This window comes from Scomber japonicus, chromosome 22, assembly GCF_027409825.1.
Source record: "Scomber japonicus isolate fScoJap1 chromosome 22, fScoJap1.pri, whole genome shotgun sequence".
NCBI lineage: Eukaryota > Metazoa > Chordata > Actinopteri > Scombriformes > Scombridae > Scomber > Scomber japonicus.
This window is the reverse complement of record NC_070599.1, coordinates 13,945,017-13,956,795: the sequence shown is the minus strand read 5'-3', so window position 1 is coordinate 13,956,795 and position 11,779 is coordinate 13,945,017. Positions and strand designations below refer to the sequence as shown.

The 11,779-nt window shown below is 41.9% G+C and overlaps 1 protein-coding gene across 1 annotated transcript in view; it reads right to left on the bottom strand.

Annotated features, from left to right (window-relative positions):
- Nucleotides 1-171: 171 nt before the first annotated feature.
- rgs12a (regulator of G protein signaling 12a) overlaps nucleotides 172-11,779 on the bottom strand; it is a 36,817-nt gene continuing 25,209 nt past the window's right edge. The window contains exons 8-18 of the mRNA XM_053342988.1: nucleotides 11,472-11,654; nucleotides 11,212-11,362; nucleotides 10,356-10,453; nucleotides 9,938-10,129; nucleotides 9,245-9,318; nucleotides 9,008-9,134; nucleotides 8,491-8,587; nucleotides 8,106-8,164; nucleotides 7,520-7,631; nucleotides 6,716-7,273; nucleotides 172-459 (exon numbers count right to left, since the gene is read on the bottom strand). Of these exons, the coding sequence (XP_053198963.1) occupies nucleotides 179-459; nucleotides 6,716-7,273; nucleotides 7,520-7,631; nucleotides 8,106-8,164; nucleotides 8,491-8,587; nucleotides 9,008-9,134; nucleotides 9,245-9,318; nucleotides 9,938-10,129; nucleotides 10,356-10,453; nucleotides 11,212-11,362; nucleotides 11,472-11,654 (1,932 nt within the window). The 3' untranslated portion in view covers nucleotides 172-178. The remainder of the gene's footprint in view (nucleotides 460-6,715; nucleotides 7,274-7,519; nucleotides 7,632-8,105; nucleotides 8,165-8,490; nucleotides 8,588-9,007; nucleotides 9,135-9,244; nucleotides 9,319-9,937; nucleotides 10,130-10,355; nucleotides 10,454-11,211; nucleotides 11,363-11,471; nucleotides 11,655-11,779) is intronic.

Genomic DNA, 11,779 nt, shown 5'->3' with positions numbered 1-11,779 from the left:
AGCATTCTTAACAAATTTACAATATCTATCACCATAATATTGAATTTTTTTTCTTTTTTCTTTTTTTTGTGGAGTGGATATTAACAGTTTTGTACATGCAGCCCATCAATGGACTTATTCCCTTTTTAAAAGACAGTGCCTCAGGGTTTAAAAGTGCAGCAGTGGTGGGGTTTCCCTTTCAGACAACAGTGGCCTTGTAAAGGTCTGTCTTGCAGTCCTTGTCCTCTGGTGGGTTGCGGCCATTCTGGGGCATTTGGGCGTTCCTCATCCTGCTCTGGCACTGTCGCAGCTCTGCGACGTAGCCCTGGAAACTCAGGCTGAGCTCAGTGTCCTCTCCCTGGGATGTTTCCACTGTTCCCTCCTCCAGATGTACTCCCTCCACATCCATCACCTCCTGGACTGCGACGTCGGCTCTGTCTGCGGGTGTTTTGTTGTTGGAGCTTGTGTCTGTTTTTCCCTCTGTGTACCAGAGAAAAGAAGGACATGGAAAAGTCAAGATGAGTTGTCTTTTGATCCATTGTTAATGTAAATATAGATTAGCGTAGCTTTGATGGTCAAGATGTGATGATTTTAATGTTTATGAAGGTGATTGTGAAATATGTGAACTTAAAGGGGACATATCATGCTTTTTGTGATTTTCTCTTATCTATATATTGTTATATTGTCGGAAGTCTTTGTTAGACATAGTCAGAGTTCCAAAACTTGAGCCACCTTGAAGTCAAAAGCCAGGGCTTGCAAAGGCACCTGTATTTCCTCAACTGATAATGATGGATTGTTTACACATTCCCTCAAACAGGGATTGTTCACATTGCCCACTCACATATTTGAGAATCAGGCTTGAACATGTAGGGATGTACATGTATTGAGAAATTTAATTATTGAGTAAAAAGGCGGGAAAAAGTCGATTAATACTGCTGCTTTGGTAGGAAGTTTGCCAGGCAGCAGCGGCCCTCCTGATATGGAATGCAAGCTCAAAATTTATCTCTGTTTTGATGTTCACTCATGTGTAAGGGACATATCTGGATATTTTCACACTAAACACTCCACTACGCTCAATAGCTAGTTGCTAACTTTGTCATTTAGTGCTGGGTTTGTGGGTCAGCTAACCAACAGAATGAGCTAAATGATGCTTAAATGAGTTAAACACTGCGGGGTCGGGCAATAATTATATGTGGATTTATCATTATGAGTGACTTATTTAACATTACACATAGACATTTAATCCATTGTTAATATACATATGGATCAGTGCAGCTTTAAATAACCAAACAAGCACCAAATTACATGTGCTTGTTAAAAAATGACAATGTCCAAACATAGATGCAAAAAACCCAGTCATACTTGGCCTTCACTTCATCTCTGTTTCTTTGACACATGAGCCTGCAGGCAACTAAGCATCACCTCTTTATTACACTGGCCAGATGCTCAGCATGATTATATTAGATTTTAGAGGGTCTAACAAATGGAAAATTTTGTACCCTATCATTGCTTGGCTGCACACACATTTTAACCCTGCGTCGCTCGAACGAAGACATCAGTTTAATATGTTTGTATAATGTGACAATTGTATAGGCTTGTTGTGTAATCTGGACAGCTGTTGTCAAGACAAACTTGATGACATAACTGTTTCCGCTGGAACTTGCTTAACACGCTTGCCAAATCATGGCGAAGAACTGCAAATGAAATTAGACCAGGATTAAATGTAATAAAGCGTTGGCTTTCTGTCAAATGTGTTATGTTTCAACATTACCACTTGTCATTTCAAACATTTCAGAGCCCTGTGACCTCATCACAAGACCCTGAATACAAGCCAAACCACAAACCATAAACATCAGATTTAAAGAGCATGAGTTGGGCATGGGGACGGTATTCCCCTCATCTCATTTAAGTGTGTGTTCGGGAGACTAAAACCAAAGTTTCCGTGATGGTGGCATTACAGTTATGATGAGTGATAAACTCTCCACTCATCTGAACCCCCTGACCCTAAAGACTCTAAACACAGAGGCATGAGTGGCTCAAAAACAGCACTTCAACCCGTAGACTCTTCTAACTCCTCTGAATGTGATTCACTGCCGTTCCGTACAGATGTAAACACAGCCGGTGAGTTCCAACAGCTGACATTACACAGACCCTCAGCATGACTACAATAACAACTAAAAGCACAGGCTTGTATCTCCAACTAATCCAAGGACTTCTCAGCACCTGCCAACATCTTGACTGAAGTGCAAGGACATGACTTGCATGGTGGGATTGTGTTAAAACCTTGAAACCATTCAGCTCTCTTGTCGTCGATGGTGCTTAATCATCACAAATCTCCATCATAGGGTTTTCCGCAGGATGTGATGTATTTAGGCTGGTATGTAGAGCTGCTAGGTGACGCATTTTGATGAATTAGGATTTAATGAATTAATAAAATTTTGTAATTTCACAGCCATAAATTTATTCATCTATCCATCGATCTTTCCAAAGGGGTCACAAGGTGATTAACAATGAAAAAAACCTTATATCTATTACATAAAATTAGTTCATTTATCTTATAATGGCTATTTAATTGTGAAATATTGGATACTTTAAAATACTGAAGGCTTATAAAATATATCCAGATATATGTGGAGATTAAAACATTTACTTATAGCTCATAGAACATGTAATTTGCAAGTTAACCTCATTGCTTCATTATTAATACCCACTATACACACCTATTACCCATTCATGGTCAACAAGTAGGACACTGAGGGTTGAACACAGGACCTTTTGTATAATAAATGACTTATTTTGACATTAAAATATATATATTTAGAGTTTTCAGATTGTATGAGGATGAAGTTGTGGTTGATCGGTTACTTAAATCTGGGTATGTGATTTTGCTGATTTTGCTTACCCATACATCTTTTAAAGGAGGGGGAAATCACTACTCATCAATCATTACAATATATTTGATTATTTTAGATTCAGTATGTCTTTACATCCTCTTTTATCTGCCATACAGAGCCTCACAAGAATAGTTGTGTCCTATTATTTACCACTTCAGTTGAAAAATACATGTTTTTGGGCTGTGTCAAAAAAAAAGAGCTCTCTTGGCACAGTTGTCTAACTTGGGTATGCCTCCTGTGGTGAGTCTCGTCCACAGACATGGCATCCGCAGCAGGGAGCTGAGGCAGACCAGCCAGACTGGAAAGGACCCAGATACACAGTCTCGACTGCCAAAATCTGCGTTGAGTCCTCCTTGACCGCCAGATGGTAGATAAGGCAGGCCCTGGGTCGACAACTGCCAGCTCTCAAAGCTGATGCAGAGACACAAGAGGGAAGACAAGTGAAATTGGTCTGGATCAAATCTGAACCATGTGGCCCCTCAGGTGAAAACTGCTGAAACTCTTTTTGAGTAATTACAGAGTACTTTCTTTTGAGATAGCATGGCCATAAGATAGATGTTCCATTTACTTCTAGGAATCCTTTAATCTGATATGTATGGGCCAAAACTTTCATCTGACTGAAAAGTTAAAAACTTCAAAGAGGAAGAAAAAGTAAAAACAGTCTCTGTATGAACTTAATACATTATTATAAATTCTTTTTAAAAACTGAAATGCTATAATCAATTTTTGTTTATGAGGAAAGCAGCTTCTGCACTGTTGACTTATACTAATCAGTATCATATGAGTGCAGTTAGGCTGTGTGATGTCTCCCCCTAGTGGATACCCTGAATCACTGTCAACCGGAAACACAGACCCAACACTCTGCCAGACAGGGAGAAGTTATTACAGCAACAATTAAGAAATAATCCTGGTAACATAACACTGCAGTTGTGCTCCTCTGGATACAGACCAGAGCCCCTGTGGTTTTGATTTCCAGTCTATTTATGGGCCAATTTACACTGGATATGCCAAATGAATGCAGTAAACGAGGTGTTGGGCCAGAAATAATCGTGGTACTTCTGTTTTATGTGCAGTTGTAAATTACTGGTGTCTTTTTAGTGCAAGATAAACTGTAGTTATCCTTTGGCTGACATCCTTTGACTGACACATATAAACTAAACTAAAAAAATATCAAAGTTTCCCTTCATCTTGTTTGTGTTTATGTGTAGTTTGGAGATTTTGTAGAACCTCAAATCAGTATTTCTTTTATCCACATATGTAAAGATAAATTATACATCTTGACTATTCTCTTCCTTTTTTCCAGCACTTCATTATTTTTGATGTGTCTTGTAAGTTTTGACTGAAGTTGATTTGAGGAGCATGTTGATCCACCCCAGCTGCAATTACATGTATTCCCTTGGAACAGCAGAGGGCGTCAGTCTGACAGTAATAAACAGTCTGGAGAGCAATGACTGAATCATGTATACTGAGTAAAAGATGAGAAACCGTACTCAGTGAACTTCTCTTGTTTAGGTTGATGGACTCTGACATATTTAAAGGCTGTTTGTCTTTTAAACACATCATCATGACATTCCCGCTCTATTCCAAATGTAACAACTTTATAAAGTGAAGTAGGGGCGTCTTGACTTGATGCATTTCTGTGTTTTGATTGTAAAATATAGTCATACTGAATCATAGTGTTTTCTATTTTAGAAAGTGTTGGTAGGGAAAAAAGACAAGAGAGTAATAGCATGGAGAAAGATGAAAACCAGTAGTGACAGTTTCTATCTGTGGCTCCGTCAACTCGTGGATAAGGTTACCATGGCGCCCGATGGTGGGAAGAATCAGCGCTGATGCACTTAGCAACCAGAAAAGAGGGAGCGAGCCTGTAGACACGCTGAAAGGCTTCGATTCCTCCTCATCATCCTGTGTCCATATCACCTTACATTAAAGCCCGTCTATTAACACCAGGCAGCGGGGTCAGAGTGAGCATGCTCGTCTCTCCCCTCTTCCCATACAGTGCTTTGAAGTGCGAGATACTCATCAAAAGAGCAGGCTTTGTTGCTGGAAAACATGTTGAGTGTGATTATTTTCTCTTTTTGTAGAGATCACAGTGTGTCAAAGATGATTTTTCTTTCAAGCTCAGACTCAAAACATGCTGACTGTAATTGGGATATCTGAAACTAAAGAGAAAGTTGGTGTTTTTTTTTCCTTCCTCACATACTTAACTTTTTTAAAATGCACATCATCTGTAGAGGAAACAATCACCGTTTCAAATCAATTCACCTCTAGATCATCAGATCTCACACAGTGGAGGAGCAGGGGGGAAAATGTTGAGTAAGGACGGGAAATAGAAAATGAAAGCCATCTGCAGGAGATGATAATGATCTTGCACTCCGTTCTGAATGAACAAACACACACTGCACACAACGGGCAAGCTCTGAAAAAGAATAAGTTCCACAGAGATCCATAAAGCCCCACTAATGCTACACGTACCATAAGAGACCATAAAAGAAAACACAATACACCGAAGCAGGTAAACCGAGCACACTAAAAAGACAAACAACGTTTAAACGAGACCGCATGAACCCCCGCCACACCGAGCAATCAGAGCACAAACACACACACACACCGAGCAGCAGCAACAGCAGTGACACCCAGAAACAAGCGCAGCGCACAGTAAAGTACACAGAGGAGTGGGAGCTGATGAGAGGATGAAGCCACAAGATTAAATGAGACAAAGCTATGGGAGTACAGGAAGAAGGCATGCGGAGGCGGAGAGGAGAAGATGTGGTGGTGGTGTTGGTGGAGGTGGAAAGGAGGGAGGGAGGGAGGGAAAAACTGAGCTCACAAACGTGTAAAAAGACAGACGAGAGTGATTTCCAATTCTAACATTTATTAGATCTACTCAATCACAGGTACAGAGTTTATTGGTAGTGATTATCTAGGCATTATAACAGGCATCTGGAGAGGGAGTGAATGACCCAGATAAAGAATGACAGGCAATTCAACAATGTCACCACTAGCGCTGAGGAGCATTTGTCCTCCAATGACTAATTTTTTTCTTTTTTAACCATTGCTCAAACTGCCATGGCAGGAGCTGACACCGTTTAGTGACTCACTGGTGTAGAGAGTTGCATAAGAAAAAAGAAAAAAAATGGCGTTTTGACATTGACATTGTTGAATTGCACTTAACTAGAGGTGGTGGGATGGAGAGGGATACAGCATTTGTTTTGTAATGGTTTGCTACCATGTTTTTCTAATTGTACATGATGAAGCCGTAACACCAGGAAACACAGCTGCTTATTCTCATCACTGTCAAATCGCTCAGTTGCGCTGAATTATAATCATCAGTACATTTACTGACTACAGTACTGTCAAATATTGATCGTTAATCCATATGCATTATGCATATATTATTAATATTCATAAGCTCTGCAATCAGTTACATCCGCATTCTCATGCACCCAAAACAAAAATAAACCCTAAATATTTAACTGGAATAAACTAATCCCAGTCATGTGGCCGACCCAACAATCTGTGGCGTGGGAAGTGACATCCGAGTAAACGTTAACTCACTGAACAAAATATACACATCACTATTTACAAGTTGATCTGAGTGGAATCAGTCAATCACACACATGCTTTACTATGTTTAATAAAACAGATCAGTTTTGAATCATTGGCAAACTGAGAGAGAGAGAGAGAGTCAATATCAATTTGTCATTAAAGTGCATTAGAGTCAGTGTAGAATTTAATCATGAAGGTGGTCCGGTTCAGACCACTGGAGAGAGAGCGCACACATGCACGTACGACACACACGCAAACACACGGAGCACTGGTTTATCACGCTGTAGAAATACCTGAACTGGACTTTCCCTCTCCACCTGCGTCTTGAGGGTGGGAGCAGGGGGGTGGCGGGGTGAAGTTGGCCTCGGGTAGGCTGCCCTCGAAGGATGGCATAGGGGATGGAGATGCAGGCAGCAGGGTGCTGTTGGGACTGTTGATGTCGCCCTCCCCCACAAGGGTCAGGTCGCTGTGGGAGTCCTCCTCCACGGTGCGGAGGGTTGGCCGGGGGTCTGAGGACCGGGGGATGGGGGACAAGTGGGTGCCGAAAGGCGCGTGGCGAGGAGGGGTTAACAGGCACCGCCTGCCCCCGGAGTGTCCATTGGCACTGGAGCTTAGGGAGGAGTCCAAGCTCTCCGAACGAAGGCTGGAGGTGAGGGGCCCGCGTGAAGAGACGCCGTTGCTGCGCTTCAGCGAGTCAGGAGTGGAGCAGGCAAGGTCAGAGGAGACGGAGCAAGAGGAGGTGGGGGGAGCCAGACGCAGGAAGTCGGGAAGTACCAGGTCTTCTTTGTTCAGGAGCCCGCGCTGGTCGTTGGCTCGGGTGCTCTGTGCCCGGCTCAGCAGCTCAAAGAATTCTGAAAAACAGATCAAAGACGTTTCATCGCTGAAACTTTCCAAATAGGTGAGCAAGTGTGAGAAAAAGGATTAGTTGGGTTTAACATGCAGCATAGCAGCCTCACCCTCTAGAGCTGCCTAAGATAGCAGTTAGTCCTGAGGCAAAGCAGAGCTCAGAAATCCACCAGAGGTAAAAAAATAAATAAATAAAAAAAATAAAAATAAAAAAAGAGAGAGAGAAAGAAAGAAGGAAAAGGGGGTTTTACCTTCAGCTTCATCTATATTAATCTTTTTCTGTTTTCTCTTTTCCCCTGGGAGTGCTGAGTCTGGTCCACTTGCTCTCACAGAAAAGTCCTTTGGTGTTGACCTCTCATCTCCCTGCAGATGCAACAATAACAATGCACTCTGTTAGGGGATGAGGGACAGGGAGGGGAGGTGTGTGGGGGGGGGGGTCATAAGGGGAGGCTAAGCATGAGCTGCCAAGCACCCTACTGAGCAAAGTGTCCAGATTTACTGGGGCCATGTAAAGATGAGCCCGGTCCATCTGTTGCCTCTGTGTCTTGACCGTCCTTGTTAATATCTACAGCGAGTATGATCTGCCTACATGTCTTCATAGCGTATGCACAGAAAAAATATGAGTGAGTAAGTCAGCCGCAGGCAGTGTTAGGGTGAGGAATACCAAAAAAAATCCAAACCAAACAAACAGGAAATATACACCAATTGAAGGGTTAGCATTGGTTCAATGTTAATAAAGATTAATATGGGCTGCTATTAAATGATACTGAATGTTGCAGAAGCAGCACAGCATTAGGAAAGGACAAAACACCACATCTAGACATCTGGAGTACTTACTGTTGCAGAAAGACTCCTGGTAGGAGGGTGGCCTTTTAGGGAGGATGACTTGGATTTGTCTGTTGAAGAGAGAAGGGGAACATGAAAAATTCATAAGGTTAAGACTGAGAAGAGGAGAGAGAGAGAGAGTAAGATAGAGAAGGGTGGAGAGGACCCTTAAAGACATGAGAGACATGTTCTGCAAAACTCTAATGTGCTAATCAGTGGAGTTACAGAAGTTCAAACCATTTCCAAGCAGCAGTAAAATTAATAGAAGCTGGTGTCTTGTCCAAAAAGGCAAAAAACTGCTTCTACAACCCATTTATCTTCAAGTTTAGTTCTTTATTTCAAGCGTTTTGCATATTTAGGACTAAATATTGGGCTTTGGTGTGATTGATGGAGGTACCTTTCCCTGAAGCTGTTTCCACTCGGTCCAACACAACCCGCAGGCCATCCAAACTCGATATTGGGGCGCCCAAATCCAAAGGCTCAGATTGTCCGCTCTGAAACAAAACAATTAGCACGTTCACCTGGTTAGAAGCTGGCATTTGAGCTCATGAGTATTTTACTTAATTTATGAAACGTTTTTTAAGCTCTGGGTCGAGTATATAATACAGTTATAATTCTTGGAAACCCACAGGACTAAAATACATCATCTGGTAGGGGTTTAGGGGAGGAGTAAGGAGTCGGCATGTTTGAGGAGTGTCGTCATTCTTTAATTATAGCCTTGGTGCTCCATATTCAGAGGCTGGGCTGAGTCAGAGCGCTAACCACCGTGTAGAGATGGAAAAGGATGCGGTCCCTTCCCTCCCCTAACCATAATACTCCACCCTGTGGCACTGTCAAACACTGCACGGGCTGGTCTCTGAACACACAGGAGCTTCAAAAAGATTAAGGCATTATAGCCACCAGGGACAACTTACTATTTTGGCCACAAGTTCGCTGAGGTGGAGGCCATATTTGGCAACCACGGGACGCAGGACCTCAGTAACAGGTTTGGTAGGTTTGGCTTTCAGCCCCACGGAGCGGTTAATGGGTACCAGGTCCAATCTAAGAGCAGAGAAAGAGCAAAACCAAGTGAGTGTGACAGCATTAAAGGAAAGTCAGAAAATGCTACATTTATAGAACAACAATAGATCCAAGCCCACTTTGATTCATACCTAAACAAAGTCCTCTTCTCCAGTCTCAAGTCTCGTGAGCTGAGGGTCATGCAGTCCTGATCCAACACTAAAGGCTGTGAGAAAAAAAAAAACATGACGCCACACATTAACAACACATAAAGCCCTGTAACATCTTTTAGACTTGACTAAAAGATTCAGTCTCCATTTTAATCATGTGCAAATCTTTTCGGTTCACTTCAATTAAATTCAGATGTTTCCAGTTCAGTTCTAACAATGACTCCTCAGAAAATAAAGCATGTTCAAATTGGAGGTGTAGTCATACTGGATTAACCAGTTTAGGTTTGGTTTATAATAAACAGGAGGTTGATTTGATTCATTCAAGAGCTGCTTGCAGCACTAGTCTGCTTCCAGTTATATTAGCAGCAGATGTTGGCATTTGTCAGTAATTTGTTGTAGAGCCTGACCAACATATCTGTCGGCTCATTGTATCGTCTGATATAGGCCTGAGATTTATCAGTATCATATGAGTATCAGCGTATGTTCTGTCTGATACAAGCCAATATTTTAAGTTCTATAAGCAGCATTTTATAAATATTTTATTTTTCTTGATTCAATTAATATGTTATTTATTGTTCTGTGTTTTTTATTTGTAGTTATTTATAATTATTAATCCCAGTGAAGTTTACTGTTTCAGTGCACTGGTGACATTTTGGACAATAAAGTTTATTGTACCTTCTCCCCTCCCACCAGGAAGAGGTCGACGGCGGCGATGTTCACGCTTATGTTGTGACAGAGAACCTGGAGGACTTCTCTAATGGAGGCACCGGGCCGAAGCACGACAGAAGAGCAGGAGCCGTTGGGTAACATCACACTGCAATGTTTGGGAGTGCGTTCCCAAACTCCAACTGAGTGGCGATTGTCAGACTAGAGGTGAGAAGACAAAAAAAGTGATTTTTTTAAAAATAAGAGTTACAAGTTTACATTTCTAGAGCAACTGTAATTGTAGCTGCATTTTTTTCCTCATGTGTTCCATGTACAAAACATGAGTGGGCTGACAAATAAAAAATAAAATAACTTCTGGTCTGTTATGATGGTTTCAGCAGGCGCTGGGCTCCATGTTGCCATGGCGATGTGTCCAGAGGAATCTTACCTCAATCTTGCCAGTAGAACAGGAAGTGGCCATCTCCAGACTGGTGCCGGACGACAAGGAGCCCTGGGACTCCCTCCGCCCATTATTACCCCAGTAGTCTGCACAAAACAGCACAGGAGATGATGAGCTCATGCAGATCAGAAACACTTTCAGTATGCAGCACAGACACGGTGTGTAAAGCAGGAAAATGACTCAACACTCAACATCTTGGCATGGAAAAAAGTGTACGTAATAAAACAAGAAGTTTGTGAATAAACTGTAGATTAATTGAATGTAAGTGTGGCTACAATCCTGATATGGCTATATGTGTTTTTTATTTGTATTTTTGCCTACAAGAAAATGAAGTATGATCATTAGTAGTTTATATTTCGAAGCTTGAAGAGTAAAAAAATAGCCTTTAAAATTAAAGAGTGGTCCACCTCACTTGTTTCTAATTCAACACTCCTAGAGTTGTCTTGTAGCAAGATCTGTGAACTGAATTGAATGAGCATTATGAGCAAAGTCATTATGAGATTAAAACGATTACTTTCCGACACTATCTGTGGGTGAAAGTCTATTCAGCTTTTTCATTATTGCAGCGTTGAAAGAAGTTCACGTTTTTTCCAGTGTATCCAACGTATGTGTGTAACACTTTGATCACTGCAGGGCAGCTGTGTTTCTACATGCCTCCCCTGTGTGTAACTCATGGCAACCCCAGAGCTGGCAGGGATTCGGTCTCTTGTTCAAGGACATTTCATCACTTTGAGAAGTTGATGTGTTACAAACGCTTAAAACAGTGGGTATCTTTGTATGCAGCGGCCAATAGGCTTGTTAATTTAGTTTGTTCAAGAAAATCCAAAAGACTTGAGGCTCTCACCGAGGTTAATGTCTCCAATTTCCTTCTTTTTTGGACCCTTCCCAAAGCTCCTGTTGCGGGACCATGAGAAGAAGATCCCACGTTTTTTGTCGGCACTCTCGTCTTTGCTTTCCTCATTGAGTGACCTCCCTGACCTCTGTTTTCTACCGTCCTATGGGGTGGAGAACAAATAATATGTACTTAACCTGCAAAACTGAATTGATTAACCATATATTTCCATTACAAGTCTCTTTAAAACAGTCCAAATGCAATACTGGTACCTTTTTCGGAGTGGAGAGGTTGGAGCGATCGGAGCTGGCACTGTGTTTGGATGGCGCAGGACTGCAGGGGATCTGGTAGGGATCCGGCAAGGGTCGTCCCTCCATTTCGGCATGTATACACTCCTGGTAAAGCGAGGACTTGAGGAATCGTGAGTAGCTGTCAAACTTCATCAGGTTGAAGATCTGTGAGGGGGGAGAAAGAGTGAGTGTGTGTGTGTGTGTGTGTGTGTGTGGTGTTTGTAAGTAAACGAGCGGTGACAGACAGAGGATGATGTGGGTTCGTGAAAAGTGTTAAGAGAAGAAAATGA